Consider the following 27,098-nt stretch of genomic DNA (forward strand, 5'->3'; position numbering starts at 1 on the left):
CATCAGCTGCTCAGTACTCACTGATGACTTCCTCATGCTCGTTAGTAGTGTGTTGAAGGTCAGGCTCAGGCTTTCATTTAATAGTAAGCAGACCCAGAATGTCTTATCTGCTCAGCTTTTCCATTTGGTTCTCAAAGACATGATTTGTGCATCACAGTTTTCTGTAGAGTTTGTTTTTTCTCTGTAAAATTGTGCACTGTTAAGCCAAATGGGATTCATCCCCACTGGATCTGCATTACGGAACGTTAGGACCTGTGTATTTACTTGCATGCTAAATGAGAGCTAAAATGATGATATACCTCTGAGGCAGAAATAGACCCTGTTGTTTATGAAGGTCTTGAGTCTGAGTCTGTTTTCCTGAATTTCTTTGTGTATGGATTTGAGTTTATATACCAACATTATTTATTTCAGAGTTATACTGCAGTAGCAGCAGCTGGCTTTAGACCTGACTGAAACTGTATTTGATTGCATTCTCACAAACACAGTCTCTACTCCACAGTTTACAATATGTATGTGTCTTTTTATCTCATGGAAAATATGAGCCCCACAGCTCATTTAGTGCTTACTGTTTACTGATATGAATCACTGGAGGACTGTTGTTGTTGCTGCTGTAAAAATAATAAATAAATAAATAAAAAACCACTCTAAGGAAGGAGAACTACAAAAGCTTTAATGGAAAAACTGCATTCTAGCAACACAAGCTGCTCTTCAGCAAAACAACATCATGTAAATGTGCCATTGTGTTCCAGAATGCTGCACAAGTTCTGTGCTATGTAGGTTTTGTATAACCAAGTAAGTTTAAAACCCCAGATTTGGTATGGAGATAGCAGTTCACCTGCTAAAAATGTATCCTTTTGTTATCAGTCAGTTGGAAGTGAATGTATTGGTTGCATTTTTTAACCTATTTGAATAAAAAACACATTTACAACTCAGTTTTTATAACTGATGTCCCATAATTGCAGCTGAGAATTGCTTCTTGTATTAACAGTCCTTTCCAGAAGTTATACTCTTCTCCTTGGAAATGTTAGCACGTGTGGTCTTTATGGAAAGAAACTGCAGACTGGAATGGTGAATGTTAAAGTAGCTTCTTAAATCTATGCACAAAATGAAATGGCAGGTATGTTATTTTGTACTGCAATCTGTAACGCAAGGATGCTTAAAATTTCACTAAAATGGATCTCGCTGTGGGCTACAGTCTATGAAAGAAATCCGAGCACCATGGAAACAACTAGTAAAACTGTAGTTTCAATGGAGGCAGAATTTTATACCCTTTTAACATGGGTTTTTCAGAAGTGCTCAGCACTGTCTTAACTCTTCCACCAAATTTGCTAAAAGTCTTTTTCATAGACCTTCTAGGAAGAAAGCTGGGCCAAGGTGGTGCTTTTTTTAAAATTGTGCTATCAGTATAATACCTCTAAAGACTGAGCTCTTCATGTTCCATAGAATTATCAGACCTATCTCATAGACCACTGTTAACATTTATCCATTATTGGCCTAATCCTCCACTTCTTACCCAGAGTTAAGTTTTAGTGTTAAACCACATACACATAAACTCTCTGACAAAATAGCTGTTGTGTAAATAGTTGTACTTTCTCTGTACATGGACATTGAGTTCAGTATGTCTTCTCCACGACCTCTCCCTCTCCCAGAGTTTGCTTGCTGCCCTCCAGGCCGGGCTGCACTTCTTCTAGCTCTGGCTGTAGTGGGCAGGTACTGCTCCTGCAGCTCCTTGTGCTGGTGAGCATCCTCACCTGTTTCAGGACCTTGGGATCCAAAGCAGATGAAAGATTGATGTCAATAGTGAAGGGAGAGGAAGCTGCAAGATGTAGCTGCAAAGCTGTTCTTTAAGGTAATGCCAGATTAAAAAAAAAAAAAAAAAAAAAAAAAGGCAAAAAGCAAAACCAAACCCTGCAAAAACCCCCAGCACTGGATCCCAGTATCATGTGTGCCTGTCTTACATCACTGTTGCCACACTGACTTTAAGAGAATTACTTCTGACTGAGACTGATGTAACTGAGGACAAGTTAGGTTTGAGTGTGTGTGTCTATATATATACATGTGTACATAGAGAAAGATTCCTTGTTGTTACTCTTTAAGTTACTAAAATTGGGTTTTTGTAGCAGTTGTATCACTTTATTCCAAGATACTAACCTTTTACTAATTTACTTAGTTTTATTTTAGAAATGAAGAGCCAAAGGAAGCTCCTTAGTTTTAAATCTCTGTTAGTTTCTAGTCCATTTCTTGGCTATCCTGTTCAAACAACAATTACAACTTCTCTTAAAAGTAGAACTTTTTTGTTTTAATTACATATGAACAGTTCTTTGGGTTTCTAGTTTGACAAAAGCTGATAGTAACGCTTGTCTTGTAAAGGTTTGTTGAAACTACTGCAGATTGAAATTGGTATGAGTGGGAGAGCCAGGGCTTTTGAATATAAATTCCCAATTTGTTCAAGATGTCTGTCTAAACAAGAGTACATCATCTACCGCTTTGTTGGTTAAGCTATAAAATAGAACTGGTACATTTTTCCATCGAGGGACCTGTTTCCACCCTCTCCAGTTCACCTTGACATGCTATTGCAGTTTACTGAGTGTCCTGACAAGCTCACTGTTGTTCCTGTTGGCACGATCCAGTTGCATTTCCATGCTGGTCAGGTCAGTGTCCATCTTCTTGAGCCTGAGAGCTTCAGCACTCCCCTTCGCTGCAGTCTCCAGACTTGCCTGCAGAGACTCAATTGCATGCTGGTGATTATTTCTGCGGAGTCCAGTGAAGCATATGGTACAGCATTCTGTTATGTTGAGTCTGATCCAGCCTTTGTATCAAACTATTGCCCACCAAGTAATAAAAATACAGTAACTTTTAAAACCTGTTTAAAACTGAGATACCAGGATTTTGCACCAAGCCATTCCTAAGTACCTTCTTTTAAAACACAGGGCTAGGAGAGCTTTCAAGAGGTCATCTTAAAAATCTGCTGCCTAAAATCTGGATAACCTCCTGCTAAACCAGTCCCACTAGACAACGTGTCACCAGACTGCACTTAACTTCCGGTAATGGAGACTCTACAACCTCCAGCCAATCTGGTCCAAGGAGTAATTCCCCTTAATGATTATAAAACTTTCCTAGTGTCTAACTTAAAACCTCCGTGCTTTGCCTGTGGCTTAATGTCTTATTATCACTATACCTGGTTGTTTCAAATTCCTCCTCCTTATGTTCTCCTGTCAATGTCAGCTTTAACCTGAGCCACTTTCACCTGAATGCAGATCAGTTTACTTTCTTCAGCCTGCAAGGAAGGGTGCAACGGATGAATAAATGCTCTTTGTGGGGTTCTACATACAAAATCCATCTGATGGAATGTGGGCAGCAGGCAGCAGGCTGGCATGCAGCTCTCGCATCTGTAGCACTGGTACCTCCAGGGAAGACTCTGCTTCCTCCAGTGCCACCTGCAGTTCATCCTTCTCAAGCTCCAGTCTCTACCTTCTGCAGCTCATGAATGCTCTTCCCTCCCTTCCCGGATGACTGATTAGATCCTTAATTTCCTCTAGGGAAGAAAACGGATATTTCATATGATAGGTTTATTTCAGGACTGTGAACTTTACCAAGTGCACCAGACAGATTCTTTGAATGGAAATGGCATGAAATGGTTCCAGTCACTTTATATCAGCTGCCCTTTTCTTTCACTGCTAAGTATTATCCTGGATTTGTGACTGAGCCCTGCTAGCTGCATGTGTTCATGGCGGTAGAAGAATGAAGCCCATTAAATCAAGAGAAATTTTTCCCAGTTTTTATCCAGCTTTCTCCTCTCCCCCTTTCAGATGATTGCTCTCACAAAATGAAAACAGGACACCACATCGTCTCTCCACAGCAGAATGGGGCCCTCTGCCAGCTGATGTAGGCCAGAGCAAAGGGTTGGGGGAGATAGCCCAGAAAACACTGAGTCTGTGCCAGAGAGTCCATCACTGTTTTCTGTTGGCCACAAGGGCAGCAGATTGTAGCATCTTCTAAATATTTACAGTGTCATCTTCCAGCCTCCTGTAAGAGATCAATTTTTGCAATTTACCAAAGTGGTTTTTAAAAAAAAAAAAGAAAAGAGCCAAGGCAGCTGGTCTCCCTGTACAGCCAGCGGGGGAGAAGTGATGCCAAGAGAAAGACTGAGCAGGAGTTTAACTGACTTGCTCTGAACTGATTCCTGGAGATGCCTAATCCTCCCCACTGAGGTTAAAGACAATGTCGTATTCCCAGGGTAAAGCTGGCCACTGTTAATAGTCCCCTGAGTGAATTGCTCAGAATTAGAGAGAATGCTGGTAGCCAGAACTGGGACTGCAGCCTGTGTCTTATTTAAGCCTAATGCTGTAACTGGTCCATTATTCCCTTAGGTGAAGCTCTAGTGATGATACGTGGCCCAGCCTGGAGTGAGGACCTAGTATACAGTGAGTACAACCAAGCTGCTATTGTGATCACATTTTGAGGGTTCAGAAAGGAACTCAATCCTGAATGTTATCCCCAGAGTCAGTTCCCTGGAAGCAGAACACTGGTGCTAGTTACAGTCATGGGTGACCCGATAGGCGTGACGTGTGTGAGTGTAGACTCAGTCCCAAGAGCAGAATCTAACCCGCAACTTTAAGTGCATCAAATATATGTCCCCAGAGAGTGACAGCACTGCTAGAAATAAGAAAAGTAGAATTGGTGCTGGAAGACACCACAAGAGATCATTAAGTAGGAATCAAGGGGCTTATGATTTGCAGAGTTTTTTAACATCAAACCAGTGCTTACCCTGAAGGGCCTTGTTCTTCATAGATTCTGTGTGCTCCAAGGATTCTTCATAGGCAGCCTTAAGCTCAACATTTTCATTTGTGTACATTCCTTCTGGGAACTATCCGCTTCCACCTGCAGCTCTTTGCATTTTCTGTTGCCATTCTGCTAGCATCTTATCAAAGGCAGCACAAGCAGCGTTGGCCTGGAAAGATAAAGCCAAGCATTCACCAGACACAAGTTTTCTTTACACTTCACTTCTCTGTGTGTCCTGCCAGCTAGTCACAGTTAAATTGGCAGCCACTCTAATGACTGGCAGAGTTTCTCTTGGTCACTCTGAATGGATGATTAAAATGTTTACGAGGCTTTCTTTCCTCACCATTAGGAATTTAACAAGATCACCCAGTTCCCATCAGTGTGATAGTCTTCCTTGCTCCTGCGGTTATAATGATGCTGCTGTGGAGCAAATGTTTTCCACTTCAGATATTCCTTGTGCAGATGTGCTGTTAGTAATTGCCTGGGTTGATTAGTGTGACTCTTTCTATTTCAAAGACGATTCGGTTACAAACAAGATGTTATTCAAGACTATTTTAGACTGTGTTTAACTGCTTGTCATGAAGGGAGGGAATAAAGGTACATTTTTTCTTTCCTGGGAGCTTTTAATCACAAATATTCTACATATCCTTATGATCCGCACATGCGTTCCGATACCATGGTGACAAGCGCACCACAGGAACCATAGAATAAAGAACTGCTTCATTAAAGAAAGTGATGGTGAGATTTTTTTTCAGCCCAGTAACGTAATGCTGTATGTGGGATTTTCGGCTCTTGAGACCTGTTCTAAAGCTGACTGCAGTCATTGGCAGATACCCAAGGACTTCAGTGGATTTGGAACAGCCTTTGTGCCTATTTTAAGTAACATTTTTATTCAAATGTCCCACAGTTGCACTACTGTTCATGCTCTTACACTGACACTAGCAAGAGTAGAAATACTAATTTAATGAAGGAGTCTTCGTTGTTAGTGTTTAAACTACATGTTGTTTAGATCTGCTTTGAGTATGGTGGTTAATAACCAGTGGCCAACCCACTGGTACTGCAACACTGAAAAGTTCAAAGCAGGATATCATTATCCTTAAAAAGAAGATGAATACCTTGCCTCGCAGTAAAGGAGGGCTTTTTCTTTAGCTGTACTCTTGTTTCTGGAAGTCAGTTAATGAGCTTACGAGAAGCATGCTGTGCGCTCCTAGGAATTAGCTGCAGCTCTCATCTGGGTTTTCTCTTGATGTGATAAATCTTAGCCTTGCTTCTCATGGCCATACAGATTACTTGACGTTTAACAGAGAGATCTTAAACATTAAGAAATAAGGGACCGGTCCAAAGCTGACCTGAGTTAACAGAAAGACTCCCAGGGCTTCCAGTACCAGGTCTTAGATCTTGCTGGTCAGGCTTGTGCTGGATGCGCTCTTGAATGGCTGGATTTCTTGCCTTCTCAAGGTCAACAGTGAGGTCCTCCACTTCGTTCTGAAGCCTCTGCTTAGTGTTTCCCGTGTTGGCAACCCAGGCTTGGGCTGACTCAGCTGTCTCCCCTGCTTCTTGAAGCCTCACAACCAACCTTGTCCTGAGGGAAGGAGGGCATAAATATCCTGGTGCGTAGTCCATGGAGTGAGGAGTGGTAGGAGTCAGCAGCCCTCAGAGTCTCCCAGAGTAACATCACTGTTTTCACCAGTGAAAGGTGAAATCTTGGGAGCGGTCTCAGAAGAGGGACTGTAAAACCATTACTAGGATGTGGCTGGTTCTTCCCCTCTCCTGGTAGACAGGGCATATTGGGCTGCAGTTCACGTCTTCATTGCTGGATTGTTACCTGGTGATAGACACTCCCACCTTCCATTCCAGTAGGATATTGTCTAAGAGCAAAGTAGCCTTCCTCCCTGTGAATATCCCTGGTTCTCAGTTCAAAGTCATGCAGAGATGTAGTAGCTTATTCCATTCGTCTCAACTTGTTCAGGCACACAGTGAAACCCTCCAGATGCCTTAACTTTTGTTGCTATTATGTGAAAGCACCTTTATGTTAGCTCTGTTAGAGAGTCTGCTACAAAGATTGGCTCAACTTCTAGCCTGTAATAGCAGATCTCAAGGACCAGATTCTAAGGGGTTTCATCTGGTTTGGTGCTTGCTTTATTCTCAGGAAATGCTAGTGGCTTTTGTAGGGCTGCTAGAAGAGTAAAGTCCTTGTTGGAATAAAGAAAGGCTATCCAAATTCAAGCCTTTATCAGAAAGGATCAGTGTTTGTTTTCTGTTGTCAGTGTACAAGTGTTAGGTCTCAGTAGTCTCTGTTTATTATTACAAGTATTATTTTCTTTCTCTTGCCTGGAGCCCTTTGCTTTCTCTCTGTCTTACCAAATTGAGTCCTAACTGATCACATCTATAAGCTGTGACTCAGCAGCCAAACTAAATAATGAAACTGCCACAAGTCCCATCCCAGACTCCCTGAAAGCTGAGTGCTCACTTGGTTTCTTCCAGCTCTTTGGTTCTTTCAATGGCATCAGTCCTGTATTTAGTCCTCCAGACTGCGACTTCAGTACTGAGTTTAGAGACCAGGCACTGCAGTTCAGCTTTGCGCTCCTCCTCTTCCTCCAACTACTCTTTCACTGGGTCCAGATCATGCCTGGTGTTGGCCAGGCTCACTGCAGCAGCAGCACAGGACTAGGGATAGCACAGCCGTTACTGTGTCTGTCCTTCTTGGAAGTATGAATGCCCCAACCTCACTCCCCACACCTGCAGTGCTGCTCTTGAACAACTCAGTTCTGGACCAGGTCTTAGAGGCATCTCAGGCTTCAAACTATCTTCCTGGTCAGGAGCCAAGTTCTGTTCTCCGTACCTGTTTTTTGCTGTACTGCAGTGAATTGGATTGAGCTCATACAGCTGAAAACAGAACTTGGCTTGTCATCATCACTGTTTTCTCTCAAACAGTGTTTCAAAAGAGTTATGGCAGTAAACCCATTTGGTGATTGTTCTGAACACAGAGACAATTCCTGCCAGACTTTTGATATACAGGTGCAGCACTAGAATTACTCTTTGGAGATAAGCAGAAATTTCCAAGACAGATGTCTCAGAGACCTGAAATACTGGTATATTTTGAGCCAAACTTGTGTGATCTATGCAAATAAACTGCTGTACAATCCACTGAATGGACAGTGGACAGTGGACTGAGAAAACCTGCGAAAATCTGCTCTTTGCTGCTGACTCATAGGAGATTCTGTATTTTATTACCGTATCCATACAAGGCCCATGCCCCCCACACTGCCTCCAAGATCAGCTGGTAACAAGCCCAGAGATTAATTTGGATGAGAAAGGTTTCCTTTGTGAGAGCTAACACAAAGGATTTGTTACTCTGAAGTGGACAGCATGCAAAAGAGCAGGCACAGCATGTCCCATGATAACAACCACCTCTGTAGGCAGTTGGTGGTCCCCAGTACCTTTGACTCTTCATCCAGCTGCCTCTTGAAGTCATCTGCTTGCAAGGTGAGAGAAATCTTCATGTGGACAATCTGGTTAAGCCTGCTCTGAGCTTCCTTGTGCTCCTGACTCAGCTGGCTGGTTTTGGCTGTGGGAAAACTGCGTAAAGAAGCAGCAGAGGAACTAATTCAAGCTAACTGGAGAGAGAGAGAAGTGAAGGCTAGAAGGACTGGGCAGATTTGCTAGAGGAAACAGGGCAGGGCTGCCAGAGCTGGATGAAATGTAGGGGAAGAGGAGGATCAGAGGGAGGTAACATTGCACAAAGCTGTCAAGGAATTTACCTTGGAGCCTGATGGCATTAATTTCAGCTTGGCTCTTCTCCACCTCCACCAGCTGGGCATTGGCTGCAGACAGGTTATCTTCCAGCTTGTGAACATGAGCGTCTGAGTTCAGCTGTAAGAGAGAAGTCAGTCATATGATGCTGAGTAAAGCTCGAAGGGCCAAAATATCCTCCCTCTCTTGCAAACTCAGTTTATTCCAGTTGGTTGTAATTAGAATGGGATGGCTGTAATAGCCAGGGGGAGTGCAGAGTGTCCTGATCTTTAGCGAGGGGGATGCCCATGCCATCAGTCAGGACGGGCAGCTTTCAGCACCACCTGCAAATAGCTGCTTTCTGGTATCAGTTGGCTCCCACTGCAGAGGGCTGAATTCTGCCTTGCACTGATGGCTGCACCCGTGGCTGCATTGCTGGTTTGTTGAGGAATTTCCTGCTGGCCTCTCACCTTGGATTCCTTAAGAGACTCCATGCTTGCACTGAGGTCATCCATCTCCGCTTTCATGACCTATTTGTCCATCTCCAGCTTCACTTTCACTCGAGGGCTGCTCCACGAGCTCTGCCATCTCAGCCATGGCAACCGAGCGCTTCCAGCGCAGGTCAGAGCCCGTGGCCTCGCTCTGCAGGGCTCCCTCCTCCAGCTCGAGGAGCAGCTTCAGCAGCCCAGCTTCCTGCTTGCAATTCTGTTAGATCTGAGAAGGGGCCAAGTACTTGTTGTCAGCTGGGATCTGGCAGCCCTGGAGTCTTGGTAAGGCCCTCGGGGATGCTTTATAAGAAAGGCTTCTGGAAGCCTTTTATTTAGCTTTAATAGTCTCTTTATTTGGGACAAATCCCATCTTTGGTATTAAGCCATTAGAAGGTCAGTATCTTCCAGAAAGATTAACCATCTCTAGGCCTCTTTGCTAAAGCTCAGAGTAATTCTCTGGACTGCACGCTGGGTATTTTCCTTGCAAAACAATAGAAAATACACCTAATAGTTCTGCCTCCTCTTTTTACTGTGTGCTCCTGAATTAGAAACTTTCTAACGAATCTCTGATCGCATTCCACTCCAACTCTATAGGAATGACAAAGCTTACGGGGAATTTCATGGAGCCTTGGTGCTTTACCTCTTCCAGGGTCTGCAGTGTGAGGGGAAGGTTGAGTAAGGTCTGCAAGATCTGGCCTGCTTAGGAGCTCAGAGAAGCTGCTGGAAAAGCTGCTCCTTTGGAGAGTCCAAGTTACGTTTCTCATCCTCCGAGGAATGAGACAAGATGCTTAGATGCTGGGAAGGTGTCTGACCTGAGCAGTTGTTGCAACACCAGCTTCTTCCAGGCAATCTTTGTTTCTCCACCTAGTGGGAAAGAGGGGAAGAAATTCTTAGTTCATGCCAAAGAGCCTGTGTATACCTAGAAGCATAACCATTTTCGAAACAACGGCAGCAAGTGTGAGGCATAATCAGAGAGGGGACAAGAATTCCCAAACGCTATGCTCTGCTTTAACTGACGTTGCTGATTTTTGTGCCCCTGGACAAGTTCCTTTACCTCTGTATTCCCACCTGTGCAAGGTGTTCAACAACACTGACCTATCTGCTGGTACGGTTGAGAATTAATTAGCTAGCATTTCTAAAGTGAATTGAAATGGAAATGTTACTTATTATTGATGCTATCAATTTGTATTAGTCATCAGAATGTGTTCAGAGCATTATTAAAATATAACCTTTTGGGAACTGAATTATCTTCAGGCTTTTCCATTGTTAATGAATCTGATTATGTATTTAACAACCACATCCTGGCAACTTACGTAAGATTTATTAGAGTAGATCCATCCATCACTACAGAACTCTAAAAAGTGGGTGGAGTGGTTTGACAGCTGAAGCACAGGACAGAGAAATGCCCATTTTCCCTGACCTGCTACTCTCTTGCTCTGTGGGGCACTGCCCCGTCAGTAACTGGCTGCTTCAGAGGTTTCTGGGAAAGGAGTAGCATGTGCAGTTTATAACGATGAGTCTGTATAGGCTGAAACTAGAGTTCGAGATTGTTGTCCATCTTATTACTCTTTCCTCAGGAATTTTGTTTTTTAATTAGTAGCTTAATATCATCAGGTCTTTTCAGAGGTGTAATCACTCCCTTGAGGAGTTTTTTCCTCCTTACCTGTGTTCTTATAGCATGCTCGACTTCCAGGTCTTCTTCCAACTCTTGGGTACACGGGCCTGGAGGGCACACACAAGCACAGCAGTGTCTATAAGCAAGAGATGTGAGAGAGATCTGTGGAAATACACAAGAATCTTAATTTCTTCACTCCCTCATCTATACATTTGTCAGCTTTACTGGATTTTCTTTCCTGGGATAGATCTACAGCTGGGAATACTGAGCCAACAAAGCAGGAAATACCTGGCCAGGTGTCTCAGTAGACAGCTGATGTTATCTGCAGCATGGTTAGCTTCCTGTATCTGTTGGAATTTGGCCTTCAGGAATGTAATCAAGCTGATATGGTTACTTGAGGGAAATAGAGGCTTGTTTGTAGAAATAGCTGCAATCTAGGTTTGCAGGTCATGGTTTTGTTGAAGTGCTGGCTTTTTAGTTAAATATTTGGGCACTGAAATAGTTGGATGAAAGAAATATTTGAATTCAGAATGGTAACACTGTGCATCCTGTGAGCTGTGGCCTCATTTCTGGTTTTATTTACCACCTTTCCTTCCACAGTGAGGGGGAGAGTGCCTTGCAGGAGCCTTTGGCATTAATGTGGATGAAAAGGTCTATCCACCGTCTTTGCTGGCTGCCTGCAAGCGGAAGAGAAGGTCCCTGCAGCAGATCGCCTTTCTTCTGGCCATAGCAGCATGGCAGGAGATCTACAGTGAGCATACAGTTCCCCAGACTTCAAAGAAAGTGAAGTTTAGTGAGTGGATAATATACAAAACAAGCTGGATCTCAGAGCTGGCTGAACTATTGATTCACTGGAAGCTAAAAAGGCAAATGTTTCCAAGCCGAGGGGTTTCACAAGCTCGTAGAGAAGGGGTCGGAATCTGCTGTAGAAAAGAAGTCAGAATCTACCTGGGGAAAAACAAATACTAGATCTCAGCTGGTCCTGTTGTTTAAGGGTTTAAAGAGTGGTAGGCTCCAGACTCCATTTTAACAGCGTACGTTTAAAAGGTCTGTATTAATCTTTTATGCCGATTCAGTCTTACCAAAAAGACAAAGCTGTGCAAGCAGGCTCCTGTGGGGTAAGAAAAGGCAGGATGTTACAGCAAATTAAATAAGCCAAATAAGTGTTTCTGCTCTGTAATGAACAGGTTAATCTTTTTTGAAAGTGGTTTAGATCTAGTGTCTTGCCTCCTTAATGGGAGTGGCAAGGCACTTAAATCCCTTTTTCTTTTGTTGAAGCTCCGCCTTACCCCATCATTAACTAGTTTGCACGTAAAGGCACAAGCACGCCAGGAAGTTGAGTCGTCTGCAGCTCTGAAAGACTAACACCAGCACTTAATTTTTCTTCTGTCACTTAAGCGTCCCAGTGGCCTTGCTCTGAAGCACAAGTATCTTGTACTCCCTGTGGAGCGCTGTGTTAGAATTTGAATTAGCAAAGCTTGCCAGTATTTATTAATGATTGTACACACTGCCTTAGCTACTTAGCTCTTTAACTAGGTAAATTAGTGGTTTGGATATTTGTATTCTGGGAAGTTAATTTCTAAGGGGAGGTTTGTCAGAGAAGTGCTGGCAGACCCATCACTGAAGTAGTCAATAGTGATACTAAAATAAAGTTCTAATTTGTGATAATATTTTGCATTTCTAAAACAGTTTTTATCTGAGGATCATAAGGCCTTACATAAACATGAATCATTTAAGCCTCATAACTTCCCGGTGATAATACACATTTTATATGTGGGTGAGTGTGGAAGATGAATTACAAATATCAGACAATGAGTCAGAGAAAGACTTAGGAAACAAAATCCTGTATTTTTGATTCTGCTTGCCTGAACTACTGAACTATACTTCTACTTGTAATTAGGTTAATACTGAAGAGATCAGGGTATGACTCTGAATTTTCCCAGTGACTTTTCAGGTGTAGCTAATCCTGTCACAGCTATGACGTAGCACAACTGCACCCAGTAGGATCCTGTACCCTGGGAAATTCTGTTACAATTGACACTTACTTGCTTACAACATTTTCCAGGTTTGGCTCATTTCATCTCACTGAGATTAGCAATTGTCATTTTGAAGTCACTTTATGATGAGCCTTTTCCACCTTGCCATGGATCTTCTTTTCTTGTTCCCAGTTCTCCAGCTAGTTGAAAAAAGTGGAATCAGTATGAAAAAACTTTCTAACAAACATATAGGTGGTGTTTATCAGAAGGGCCCAGGATGTCAAAAACAGACTAAAGAGGGTCATCTAAAATATAGACCATAACAACTGCACCTCATGCATCTGAGTGGAAGGTTTGCTGTAGTTCTTGGGCAGGCGGTTCACCTTATTCTCCCCACCTTGCAATTTTCTAGGAAGGAAGAGACCAAGACTAGTGCACAGAATTGGGTGAGAAACTAGCTACGCTGCCCTGGCAACAGACTGAAACCCCAAAGAATAGATTCATCTGTGGTGCTTCCTGAAAGCAGTATGAGTTTTGTGTGTGCATTTTCAATAGGCCCACAGGAACTCGGTCCAGCACTGACTCTTACAGAAGAATCCTGCTCGCCCTCAGCAATTCACATAGCTCCTTTGGGCAGTGGCAAAAATTGGCAACACTTCGCTGTGCTGCCATTAGTTAATACCTAGAAAAACACGGCTGCCTTCCTGTTTGTGCAGCACACTAGTCTCGCAGTAATTAAGCAAGCAGACAATTTTTTTTTTCCTTTCCCTAGACTGGGAGAATGAGAATGGGAGAAAGAAAAATGGAGCAGTTATTTCTGCCTGATGAACTTCCTCCAAAGCCCTTTTCTCCTTTTGGAATTTAGTGACTGAGTCATTCGGAGCAGAGAGATCTGAAGTCAGAGTTCGAATTCTGTGGTCTAATGCCTGCAGACAGGAAAGGGAACATCACACAGGTTTTGTGGATCACACAAGCCGTTAGCAGTATCAGGACAAAATGTCACTGGAACCTTGTATTTCTTTAGAAGGAATCTGAGATTCAGTTAATAAATTCTGAGACATATGAGGCATCTGTGAGTTTAACATCCTGTGGATGTTAACACTGACTTCAGAAGAAGCAGCAGACAGCCACATGGCTGCTACAGTACAGATTTAAAACTTCTCCAATTACATTAAATAAAAACCAGTTCAGGTGCAGGAGAGGGAGAAGTATTCCCCAAGGCTAGGTGGAAAGGAGTTACATGGCTGTGGAGGGGGGCATTTTATAAGTAGAGGCCTACCAGGATTGCCATATAAAAGTGGGTATAATTAATAAAGAATGTAGAGGAGATGCAGATGTCTTTAGGTAGAGGGATCCCTAGAAATTGCTATGAAATGACTATTACTATAGCGCAGAAAGGTGAAATGTAGAATTAAATCTATCCCAGGCTATATAAGATACTGGAAGACAATATAAAAAGCTCTGGGCGAGATGAGCTGAGTGAATCTGAGCATCCCAAAGGGTGCTCTGTCTGAAGAAGCTGTAATGGTTGTTGGGGTTCATTTCCTTGAAGAATAAGGGGAAAAAAAATTCTCTCTCATGCTTCATACCTGCTTTTCCTTCTGTTTTAGCCAAGGTGATCTCCAGCCCTTCCAAGTCACATTTCAAATCGCTGAGCTAATCCTCCAGCATCTGCTTGCTGGCACTCGTGTCAGCTTCTTCATATCCAGGATCTGGCTCAGTAGGTCCATCTTCGATTTCATCACTGGGGCCAGGCATTCCTCAGCATCCAACAAGTTCTCTTGTTCCTAATGAAGGGGTGGGAAGCCAGTGTTCATCCTATGAAAGGCTGCTACAACTCCTGCCTCTTAGGGCAGCAAACCTTCATTTGCAAGAAATGCAAGATTCTGCCTCTTCTGCAGAGTTTAAGATTCCTTTAACATACTTGTTGTTATGGTTGATCTGAATCTCCATGACTCAGGCCATAGCTTCTAAAAGTTAAGCGTCAAAAAAATCTGTTTGTATACACACAGATCCTTAAAGAATAGTTTGCAATTTAGAAAGATGCCACCCTGACTTGCTGTAGATCATGCTGAGGATCAGTGGTTGACCAGGAAGAGAACTCAGGACTTGTGCCAACGGCTCCTTTTCTTTAGCCATGAGGCCTCCCAGTCTCCTCTGTTTTCTAAGGATTTAGCATTGTTTAGGATACCGTCAGGCTGTCTGTGAATCTCATGCATCATCCCCATATGCTCTTTATTCATTCCATATTCTGAAAAGGAGCCTCTTCTGAGTCATTTGAGAAAGCCGATGCCCTGCCTAAATGATAACTACTCAACCTTTAACCATCCTCTATTGATAATGCTCGGCCTGCAGTTGGACGTGGAGGCCGTTCTTCTCCTGGCTGAGGGTGGCTGGCTGCTCCTCTGCTCTTTTGCGTGTTCTGTGAGCTCCCAAGTCTGACATGCTTCTCAGCTCCAGTTCCTTCAGTTACATTTCCTCCTCCTGTTGGGCCACATTCAGCAATGGCTTCACCTGGAAGTGAGGAGTTCAAGTAATGAGGTTCCCAAAACAAGCCTTTTCTATGATAATGGTCCCTGAAAGCCCTGAGGTGGTCATTTTATTATCAGATCCTACTCTTTTTTGCATACCAGTGGGAGGCCTGGTGTTTCCTGAAATGCCTGTTTAGTGCAGAGGGTTTCATATCTATAGTGTGAGTAATACAACTCCTAGAAAAGGTTGTTATGGTGCCAGCATAGAAATCAGGACTGTATTCCAGATTCTGAACTGATAGAAATGCAGAATGATTCTTATAATGATCTAGATTCTTATCAGTCCAAATGGGACCAGAACCCTTTGAAAGCTCTTTCTTTCTAAGGTTATGGAAGTTCATTTGGTTTGCACTGGAGTTGGGAAGGTGCGTCCCCAGGTAAAAAGGCAGATTTTGTTTCACCTATATGTGAAAAATTGGCTTTAACATAGTTTTGTTTCACTTAAGCTTGAGTATCTTGGTCAACATTTTCTTTCCTCTCTTACCAGAAAACCAACTGAATTATCCATCCTGAGACTAGGTGAGGAGAGTCTGAGCTGGAACTGCCCCTTCACATTGACAATGTGGTCCTGCTTAAGAGAAGTCAATCAGCAGCTTTGTTTCAGCTTTTAAATGTTAATGAATAGTGAAATCTTGTATTTCCATGCTCATAACCTCACCACTTCTCTCTATGATGTTTTGAGAAGTGGGAAGTCCAGGTCTTGAATTTCTAAGACACTCTCTTTCTACTCCCTGGAGGTAGCAAACTTAGACTCAGATTTCAGGGCTGTCTCCGTTTACTAACTTTTCTGGCATTGATTTGGAAAGAAATCATTCAGGCCCCTTGCCCTATTAATAATTAACAAGGAAGTCACTAGCTTTCTCAGTGTCTTTACTTAAGTGAACATGGCTGTTATTTTTTCTCCCAGCCCTTATCTTCCCTGTGCAGACATCCCAAGATTCTCAGTGCCTGTAATTACCACTGTTTAATTCTGCAGAACAGGACAATCCTCAGAGTATTTTCCTCACCCTAATGTACATATTCCACCTCCCCAGAAAAGCAGCTGCAGAAGCTTCTGGACATTCCTCTGAATTGCCATCAGGCCTAGCCTGTAGCAAACAGAACATGTGGGGCTTAGAAACAACTCTTTTTCCAGGCAATGTACATAGTGGGACTCAAAGTGGTCACGCAGAATGCTGGAGTCAGTATGTAATCTCAGTCAAATGGGGTAGACCTCGATGCCCCACGATTTTTTGACATGCAAGAAGAGTCATAGCAGTTTGCTGAGGTAGGAAAAATGACAACAGAATTGAATTTGTTTAAAAAATGCTACTGTGGATGTAGAAATTGAAGCTTTCATGCACTAGAAGAAACAAATACTGCTGGAAATATACAAATAAAAATATTTGTACAAATGTACAAATAAACTTGAAGCTAATTGAAAGGGTGTTTTTTGCCTCCCATCCTTCCTCTCCTCTATCCTGCAGGCACAGATACCATAGGCAGTGACAGAAAAAGCGCACAGATCGAAACCAGAATCTTGTGACTCATAAACGTATGTGTTGTGGTTGAGTTCCAGGAGACTCACAGCATCACCATGTGAGCTCGGGTTTCTTGACAGGGATAATGCTCACTACCAGATTACAGAGCTCCTCCAGCTGTTGGTCTTTGGAGTGGATGCACAGGAGGTAACGGAGCTACCCAGCTGTCTAGCTGCAATATTGTTCTACTGCTAGTAAATTAATTACATTAATGCTGCCTTGGATTCACAGAGTAGTTTCTATTTTTTTTTCTCCGTGAGGATACCTTCTTTCCAGCATCTTTTTGTACTCAATCCTCATCAGGAAGCCACAAGCATGACGTTACAGCATGATCATGAACTTTGCCAGAGGTTCATCTCTCAAGTCTTCCGGTGTGGCCAGGATCCCAGCACAGAAAAATATGTTGGGAGACAGGAGACTCGTAGAACCTGGAGTTCTAGGTCACCTTTGGGACTATGAAACTCTGGACGTGCCATGTATTAGCACCCAGAAATTAGGATATTTTACTTCTTCGGTCTTTACATGTTGATTTTATCCCATTGTGATCTTGTCTGGTTCTCTACTTACATGTACAAAAAGGAGAAAGGTTGGGCAGGTTATGGGAATGGAAGACTAATATTTAGAATTGGGCTCCATTCACCTTTAGCATGGATTTACACAGGGGTCTTCAGCCTCTTCCGTGCCCAGGGTGTCTAGCTATAAAAAATACATTAGGATCATTGTAAGATCTAGCTAAGTGACATATAGTAAAGCAGGGATGGAAGTCTTTTCCTTGATGAAACCCAAATATACCTTGTGCTCTCCTATGACAGGAAACGCTCTAAGTTGTTTCAGTGACAATGAGAAAATAATAGCAGTAATCTTGTTGCTGTTGGCCTTAGAAGTAAGATTGGGGCAGTGTCTGGCCCACTTTAACTTCCATCCGTATGTTGACATTTAAGCATAGAATAGGCTGGAGGAATGATGAATATTGTGTAATTATTATAAAAGTTGGGAAATGCAGATTTTAGGTTCATGCAAAGAACAGAATGCTCCCTTTTGCGTGGCTGTTACAATAGCTACTTTCATTATGTTATGACAAAAACATATGTGCAAAATTAATGGTATATGCTGCTAATATTAGACAGCTACAACAGTCTCTCTCCATTTTCCTTTCCAGACTTAAACTGGATAAATGATCAGTTAGTAAGACTTTTGCCTGACTAAGGAATAGTAAAGAGCAAGTGAGATTTATCGCATAGCTGAAGGTGCACTTCATTTGCATTATATTAACTGTACTGTCTGATTAAAAGTCAGTTTTGGGAGCATGTGTAAGAGAGAACATTATATGCATGAGGAAGCGGGTTGCTGTAGAAACTCTGCATCTATATCTACACCAAAGGCATGCTGAGTCATAACTGCCATCAATTTATTTAGCTCAATTTGGTAGGAGTAAACAGTACCTTGCTATAGCCAAGTCTGTACTCCTTTTCCCAGTAGAGCCACCTTATTGTCCACAAACCCTGGAGGGAGTATGCTGGGATTCAGGCTTCGGTATCTAAAATGAGAAAGACGGGTATAACGATGTAAGAGCTACAGTTAGTGGAGTGCAGAAAGGCTGATCACTGCTTAAGATCTTCTCTAGTTTAGCCCCCCCCCGGGCACGGCACTGAAATCCTGCTGGTAGGGAAGCTTGTGGATGTTTCTACCCATCTGTGCAATGTGGAAGCTCTTGCAGGGGGATGGAGAAGCATTAGAGATGGGCTCTGGTTTCTCATGGACAGGATTGCTGCACGGGATGCACACCTCCATCAGCTGAGAGTGGAAGCTGTGCATTCACTAATAGTGTTGGAATTCCAACAAGAGTACCTGCCTGTTCACAGCAGATTTGTTTGCTGTTCACTGCTCTCCATTACTTGCCCTTCCACTTTATTATATATCATAGGTGAAAGCTTATGTTGCTCTTCCCCTCTGCAATGCAGTTTCTGTGGTTGTTCCTGCAAAAAAAGGGTTGCAGGAGGCAATGCAGCCTAATAAATAATGGTGCCAATTTGTCTAGTTCCAGGTTGTGTATTTCCTAATTCTTTGTGCTTCTCTCATGAAATGAGAGGTTTATTAGACATCCTGTCTCTAATCCTGGCGCTTGGAAGCGTCTCCCAGACTAACATTCCCTTGAAGGGGTGCAAGGTAGTCTGTGAAGTGATGGCCCAACGTCTTTCATTCCTGAATAAAGATCTGCTGTTCAGGCAGCCACAGCTTGTGCTGAAGGCACTGTGTGGCTTTGCCCGAGGATCGCTTTACCAGACTGTTTGAATTCATTTGGAACAATGCAGTGGATGAAATGCGGGGATGTGCTGTACAAAGCGGTCATCAGCTAGTTCAGCGGCTCCTGGAATGAGACAAAGAGGAATGGAGCGAAAAAACTAACAGGAGTTACCAAGGCTGGAGAGAGAAAACCTGGTTTATAAAGTCATTTGCATTTCACAGCTGGAAGCAAACAAACACACAAAAAAACCCCCCACACAACAAGGTAGAAAGTGAGCCTGGTCCTGCGTGGCCCAGGGGAACAAGCTTACATGCACGGAAGCAACTTTGAGCATGGTGTGAACCTGAAACAATTTTAGGTAAATGTTGTTTCGTGATTCTGGCTTGTAGTTGTTATATAACCATTCCTTCGGGGATTACCCTTCGGAAGAGTTAACAATGAAAGTCCTGGTCTCCACCAGCAAACCTAGAGGAATAGCTCCCTGCACTGGTAACAGCAGTTGTCTTTTATTTGCTGGGTGAGACAGAAGTGTGCTACAGCCGAGAGGCAGCACACAGGAACCTCATTTAGGCTTCTGTGAAAACTGCATGGCTGTCAGGGATCAGGAGTGGGTGAAATGGCAGCACCATGCATAATAAAACCAACCAAGAGTGTCTGAAAGGACTAGATTGAATTCGAATTATAGTAACAAGGACTTTCCCTGTAATGTTTTTCCCCTCTTCATTTGTGGCTTTCAAGCTAAAATACTCACAGGCTTCTTTAGACCTTTCTTGTCCTATTTCTAGCGCTCGTGACGGCCAATGTAAGTACTGTGACACCACTCTCAGAAAGGTATGGTGCTGCCCTGCATCCCAGGAGACTGGGTTGTGATTCTCTGCTCTGCAATATCCTTCCCGTGTGACCCTGCAAGTCCTTGGAGGGGTTTCAGTTGCCTAAACATAGTGACATTTTAGATGCATTCATGTATCACCAGCCACTGCTCCAGAAGAGCACAAGTCTCTTCTCAGCCCTCTTGTTTCTTTTTGCCCCTTGTGGATGTCCCAGATGTCCAAGAGCATTTTAAATGACACCAGTGACACTAGATGCCAAAGTTTCTTTTAGTTCTGCACTGGTAAAATCAGAGTAATGACATTAGCCAGCCTTAGGCAGGGTTGAAGATAAAGCAGGGAGGCTGAGCTGCTGCTGGAATACAAAGGCATTGATGGCAATTTAAATACAAAGGCATGGATGATTGCTTACCCTGTAGAAGTTGGAGGCAGTCACAAAAGAGGACCCTCTTTCCTGCCTCTTGCTGCCACCAGCTAAAATCAATGTTATTGCACAGAATCTGTGAGAAATGCTTTTGAAAAGGAGTCACACTGAAGCAGTGTACTGTAGCCTCCAACATAAATCTGTCTTAACTGACTTAAGTTAGCAGTTCAGTGCTGTCTGGATAAACTACTAACCAAAGAAAGATATCCATCATTTTACCTGCATTCTGCCTTGGTTAGGAGGTTGTTCTTTCATTGTTTACTGCTCTAAAGAAATCCTCAAACCAGAAGTGAATATAGTCCTTGGGAAAGAAGAGAAGCTGCATTCACAGTATGTTGGCATCCAGGATTTTCTGCGCTCTAAGTCAGTCTCCTCTCTCTTACACTGATGCTGCTTTACCAGTTTAGCGTAGGCTGAGATGGAGTTGCACATGCAGGAAGTAGAAATGAGGTCCGACCCTGCCTATTTGATAGTTCAAAATCTGAAAAGCAGTTTCCTAAACTGTTTCCTGTTCACCTTTCAACTGCAGAGTCCTGGGCTGGGCTGATGACAATCCTAGTAGGCAGCAAGTTTTTCTGGTTGATAGAAACCTGACATTTGTCTGGGCAGCAGAAGGCCACTGACTGCCAGGAGGGGATTTTGTAGCCTGTCATTAAGCCGGGACCGCACTCACACCTCCATCTGTGCAAGCATGTTTCTGCAGCAGTGCTTGGTAGTGCCTTCACTGAGCAACGTGAACGCGGTGTGTACCGTCTGCCTCCCTCAGTGCTGGAGGGGCAGAATTTTCAAGGACGGAGGTAGATTGTCTTTCAGCACCGAAGAGAAGTGTGCAGAGACAGACACAGGCAGATACTTGGATGAAGAGTGTGTTACAATGACAGGCTTAATCCTTTCCACAACAGAGTGATGGGGGAGCACTGGGCACCAGAACCGATGACATTTGTTTGGCCACACATTGAGCTGACAGTATTGATTGTACTGCATAATGTTCACTCTACCTGCAGCCTCCTCCTCTTTTAAAGAGGACCCAGAGCAGGGGCCTGCTGGATTTCTGGAGCAAGCCCACCACTGCTTCATTCAGGGGATCCTCCTTCTTCTGTAGCCACCCTGTGATACTGCGTCACACCTGAAAAGGAGCAGGGGAGAAAAGGCATGACCAGTTCAGACACAGCGAGAGAACAGCCCAGGAGCAGTGCATGAGAAAGCAGGTTTCTGATTGTTAACCTGCGCAGAGAGGGAAAAACCCTCTGTGGGTCAGGGAAAGGAAGCAAGTTAACACTGGCGTGGGAATAGCATTAATGCACTCCCTAGAGTCTCGGCCCTTACCATGGAAAGCCCATTTGCCCTGAATAAATGATTCTGCAGGGCTGCCAAAGGAAAGGATGTTGTGGAGCGATTATATTTTTACCTTTTAGGCTCATACTTTGATACGCTGACGAGGGGACAATGTGGCTTATAGACTGGTATAACCAAGCACAATCAGAACATATTTTGGCACAGTCAAATGTCACTTTCAAAAACCTGCTTGGTAGCAAAGAAAGAAAATAGTTGCTGAGTATAAAAAAGATAGAGCAAAGGGCTTGTGATTCATGCTCTGATCATGTTCTGTCAGTATGTCTGTGCAGTGGAGTATATGAATAACTGGTGGAGTTCGATAATATGCTTAAATACTGTTCCTGCTGCTAAGCATTAGCATGGCTGCTTGACAACACAGCAGAGAGGCAAGTCACATACACCAGGAAAGGCTAGACAAGCTGCAGCGAACTGCAGGACTCTGGCTCTTCCAGCAACATGTAAGCAACAGAAGCAAAAATTAATTTAATCCTTTGGCTGATGTGCCTTTTGGGTAGCTTTCCTACAGCTTTGTGTTACTAGAAACAAGCCTTGGCTTGACTTTTTGGGGGTTCGTTCCTTTTCAGAATATCTATAAGGATTATATTTTTAATCAAGGCCAGTGGCAACATGTTGAAGAGTCATGAAACAGCCTTGCTGTTCTTTGTACGTTAAAATGCTCGACTGTTGCGTCACTGGTCAGACATTTGCACAATCAGTGTTTTCAATTAATTGTTACTGGAAAGGATTTCTGAGATGCACATTCTGTGTGGCAGAGCCAATCTCTGGCTGCAGTACTTCTTTAAGGCAACAGAGACACATTAATTTGCACCAGCAAAGTACTTTTCCCAGTGTTGCTGTACATTAAAACCTATGGAAGTTTAATGTGAGCTGTTCATGCGGAGGGCTTGGCCTCTAGGTCTTGGTCTCATGTCTGACCTCTCAAAGTGTGTGTTCCAGCTTCCTGAGGGTTAGAGGCAGGGGTATGGCAGGAACAGCCCTGGTCTATACTTACCATGCCAAGGTAATGCACTGCCGTGCTCAAAGTGAGCTTCTCCCCCGTTGCCTTTGCCTCCCTTGGGCTTGAGGAAGTTGGGTGATTTGCCCAGATGGTTGTTGTAACAGCAGCCTTCAATGGCCATCAGTGGCCTTGGGGAACATGCGTGTGCTGGCCAAATCCCTAGTTCTGGCACTATAGTGCTAAGAGGGTGTCTTTCTGCTCCAGCTTGTTCCCTGCTTTCACCCTGGACAGGGTGATACCTCCTCTGGAGCTCTCCAGACTTCACCCATGAGCTGAGTAGCTTTGTCAGCTACTATTGGAGGGAAGATTAACATGTTAATCTGAGTAACAGGAGGAAAATCACTCATTGTCCCCATCCCCTTGCTGCATACCCAGGAAAATGCTTACAGACTCTGCTTTCAGGCCCTGCTGGGAGCTCGCTGGGAAGGACAGAAGAGAGGCCAGTCTCAGCTCTGTCCCTTCCTTCACACACGCACCATTCAGCAGAGCTGGATGGATGGAGCAGAGGCAATAATACACACCTCGAACAAGGTGTGTGGGCTCCCGAATGCTCTGGGAGGTATGTGCCTGTTTGCTCCACCATGGCTTCAAAAACACCTGCAAAGCAAGAGCTGTTCAACAAAGAAGGATCAAGTCCTTAGCTGACAGCTCAGCCATCTGGCTAGGCCTGCTGCCCTGTGGCAGCTGTGAATGCCAGCCCTGACTCTCAATAGCACATCTGTTCATTTAAAAAAAAAAAAAAAAATCAGTGTGTTGTTTAAGGTCATTTTATATTCCTTGGGAACAAGAGTCCGGTTTTAGCAGCTTTTTCAATCTTAACGAACTGGCTGAGCTGTTAGCATGCTGGTTTTGTCCTGGTTTGCTGTGACCAAGCGTAAGATCTCAACCTACCTCTGTGTTCTCCACCTCTGCCTGCTCCTCTCTTGGCTTCTGCTTGAATTTCATAGTGCCCAAGTGCATGATACCCCTAGTCAGCTTGTAAACACAGATCCTCTCTTCTGGACTGGAGCCCAGGACATCAAAGGCCACCTGGCAGAAGGGGGACAGACCCACACAAGGGAATTCTCAATCTGCACCATAAGCTGGAAGCCAGCCCATAGTGCTAAACACCTAAAATAATTTTCCAGCCCATTGAAATTTGACCAACCAGGTCCCTTCGGACTAGCATGGGACAGAGTAGCTTAATGTTGCTGTAAACCAGCACTCTGCTTTTCTTCCGTACGTTGATTTATGCTACCTAAGAACCATGTGCTTTGACAGCAGTTGTTCTGTCTCTGATACCATGAGCAAAATGCAACGTATCATCTGTGATATCAGCTCATTCCACTCTTCACCATACTTTTTAAAATCAGCAGGACCTGAGCAGCAACATCCCCATATAACAATGATCCCCCATCTCAGCTGGCACGGACAGGGAGGGAGCGTAGCTCTGCTGGGAACGTGGTGCTTTGCTCTCGCATTCATCCCGGAGAAGGGAGAGCGCAGGACTTGGAGCATGCCAGAGAATCGTGCAGTGTGTTACTCGTCAGCCATGATTTGGGACTGCCTGTCTTAGTGGCTATGAAAATCATATCTGCTTTGTACAAAAGGCTTGTTTGCAATGTACAAATCCTGGAAGCTGTAAAATACCAACAGCTGCTAGAAAGGGCACTGTAAGTTCAGCAGCTGGAGACTGTTTGATCTCTCTGTAGCTCAAGTCCTGCTTATAATAATAGTCTCAGGAGCCAGCAGATATTCCCAATAAGCTCTTTTCAGTAACAGATACTCTTCAAAATGATATTAAAAAGGAAAATGTGTGTCAAAACCAGACAAAGGGTCAAGTCTTCCTCTTACAAAAGCTGCTCCTTGAGATTACATATATATGCGAGATGAGCAGGTTTTAACCCATGGTCTCTGCCACAGCTTTCAGATCTGTCAGTTTTCAGGCTTCAAACAAACCCTGTAACTAGCTCGTTTGAAGTCCTGCAAACCCCAGGCCATTGAATGTTAACCAGAAACTCCTACGTCAAGCTCATTTGCTCTGGAGCAGATCTTTTACATTCAGGCTTCAGCTCACAGACAATTGAACAAATCTTTAGGCTATCCCTAACTGCTCTTTCAGCAGCTTATTTATCCTCAGGTTGAAGAAGCTGAGTTTTATTCCTAAGGGAAACTTAGACTGGGGGTCTAAAAACATCCTGTTTGCTGTATTTTTCAATTTCACTGATGTTTCCCCAGACTTACATTAGTGAGAAGTGGCTCTTCCCCATCATCCTGTGATCACACCTTGATGCACCCAGTAGTAATGATTAGGACCGGGCACAAGAAGCAGCTTCTGCAGCAAGAACCAGACTAAGAGGTGATTACACCAGTTGCCATCAGTACAATCAAGGCATAACGTGAGCTTTTTGACTGGAGACTGAGGGTTCTTCTAGGTTTCAATTCCTAAGTACGTTTTGAGTGTATCACTTAAGAAAAAAGCCTTTTGTGGGATGAGTTGCTTAGGCTACCTAGGAGATTTTGACATAGCAGCCGCGTCAAAGTAAATGGGATTGAACACCCAAACCTTTTCAACAGTATTGAAAAACTTGTCCTGGCTGTCTTTCCTGTCCTGAGGAGACATAAGCAATTGACATGAAGCAGCTCAACACTTCAGTTTGAAAATGATCATTTTTACCTTAGTGGCAGCCCTGCCAGATCAAGCAGGACCTCACCATGTATTGATCAAGATAAGGGAAGACAGCTTGCTTTTCTCACTCTGGCCTGCCTAAGGAAAAGTCACTTGCAATCCTCCTCCTCCCAGATAATTAATAACAACCCCCCACTGCAGAGAACCTGTTTTAATCTCTAACCAAATACAGTTCTGGTGAGTAGAACTGTTCTTATTCTAGAAACAGAGGATCAAGAAGGGATGTGTGCATTAAAGGGGAGTGAGTAACACACACAAAGTGCCATACCAATAAGTTTGAGTTTCTTCTTGGAGAGAATCATGATAATATCTCTTAGCTACTTTCTGGGATATGATACGTGAGTTCTCCAGACCTGGAACACAGAGAGAAACACATCCAGGTGTAGGTAGCAGCCAGAGATTGAAGAATCATGGTCCTATGGATGTCAATGAGAATTTTGCTTCTGGTATCAGTGAAATCAGCATTTCACCAATGTCTTCTGGAAGTCCTGTGAGTGCAGCAAGAACCACAGTATCCTTCAGTGATGCTCTCAGAGCATGCTTTTAAGCTTCACAACATTCCCACTGGCACAAGTTTTAGTCCAGCTATGCTGGCAGCTAGTGAAATGGAGACAAAAGATGCCATCACTTGTCCAGTTATGTCGTTGCTGGGTTCAGGAACAGATCTCCAGACTAACTCATCCTACTTCTAAGCATCCTCTGAATTGCCAGTGCATAGTTTATAAGATTGACCTGTGAAACGTCCTTATACTGCCTTTTCTTTCTGAGAAGAGCTCTGGAAAAGATGTTTTGTACCCTGTAATCACTCTGTCCATACCTTCTGTCAGACACTAACACACTTAGTTTGGCTTCTGGTCTCCACAAAAATCATCCTCCTCTAGACCTCACTGTATCAGTTCATTCAGCTGTACCAAATCACCAGCTGGCAGTCCTGGCTGGGCATTTTTCATCCTTGCCTTTCAGGTGAAGTTTTCTGTCCAGATAGCTCTGCTGGTGAATGGCATCCTGTGAGTTCTTCAGACAAATTTGGGTTGACTCAAACCACCTTTATTGTCAATTTTAGTTAGTCCAAGTGACTTCAGGGAGCATGCATACAATCCCATCTGCCAGCAGAGCTCCAGTGAGGCTGCAGAAGGACCTTGCACCAATGCTGCTGCTGGCACAGTGAAGGTCTGTCCATGCCCTTACTCTCTGGGCCAGGCTGGAAGAAGCTCCAACCTGCCAGTAAACAACCTGAACTTGCCTTGGCCTGCTGTCCAGAGAGGCAAATCCAACATATGGTCTCTGGGTGTGATGCAAATCTGGGATAAGTTGAAAGTAGGAGGGATGCAGACAATCCCACATTAAAGAATAACCAGTCCATATGTTTCCTCTCTCCTTTTTCAAGAAGTTAAAGGGCTTTAGTCAGGAAACATGGTGGGGTCTTTTTACCTTGAGAGCTGGGATTTGTGGTTCTCAATTTAGTCTTGGATGCACGTGTGCAAACAAAGAACAATGCACCTTCCCTGGATAGCTATTTTTAGGGTCTTGGTCGCAAGATAATTATAGTGTTGTACTGATGAATGTGAGTAATGGTTGCAATATAATTGTAGAATGAAAAGTATACAGCTTTTGGGGGAGGCATTGTGCCATTTATGTGTTCACAGAGTCTCATAGGCAACTAAAGAAAGAAGAAATAAATTTGTCATCGTCTAAAGCACACAACTTCACTGTGGAAATAGGGGCAGATTTTGGTTCCATTTACAGCAGTGCAGATCCCTCAAGTTAACAGAATTCATTTCAGATTTGCACGTCTCTGATGTAATTGGAATAGGGTCCATTCAACACAAGAAAAAATCCAAAGCAAAATTAATATAAAGAATTATGTGCTTTCTTACAATTCTCAGTGTTAACCCCAGGCAGCTTGCCTGTGCTACCAAAGTGAATTCAGATAAATT

General features: G+C 43.6%; 1 protein-coding gene across 1 annotated transcript; it reads right to left on the bottom strand.

The window, feature by feature from the left end:
- Positions 1-1,420: 1,420 nt before the first annotated feature.
- On the bottom strand, positions 1,421-24,473 carry MYH16 (myosin heavy chain 16). Its single transcript, XM_074840377.1, is given in 42 exon segments — positions 1,421-1,710; positions 1,712-1,746; positions 2,538-2,751; positions 3,179-3,208; positions 3,210-3,277; positions 3,405-3,535; positions 4,768-4,851; positions 4,854-4,899; positions 4,901-4,951; positions 6,232-6,364; positions 7,253-7,449; positions 8,223-8,350; positions 8,544-8,655; positions 8,985-9,081; positions 9,083-9,228; positions 9,815-9,866; positions 10,316-10,356; positions 10,666-10,753; positions 10,906-11,051; positions 12,734-12,793; positions 12,926-13,001; positions 13,368-13,519; positions 14,183-14,198; positions 14,200-14,290; positions 14,293-14,376; positions 14,936-15,107; positions 16,132-16,151; positions 16,154-16,212; positions 16,910-17,072; positions 17,152-17,203; positions 17,302-17,340; positions 17,437-17,520; positions 17,843-17,925; positions 18,925-19,012; positions 20,129-20,190; positions 21,143-21,266; positions 22,488-22,508; positions 22,510-22,621; positions 22,716-22,813; positions 22,881-23,090; positions 23,385-23,522; positions 24,432-24,473. Coding segments are annotated over 42 exon segments (3,942 nt in total). The 3' UTR covers positions 1,421-1,613.
- Between the last annotated feature and the right edge of the window lie 2,625 nt (positions 24,474-27,098).

This window comes from Strix aluco, chromosome 15 (genome assembly GCF_031877795.1).
Source record: "Strix aluco isolate bStrAlu1 chromosome 15, bStrAlu1.hap1, whole genome shotgun sequence".
Taxonomy (NCBI): domain Eukaryota; kingdom Metazoa; phylum Chordata; class Aves; order Strigiformes; family Strigidae; genus Strix; species Strix aluco.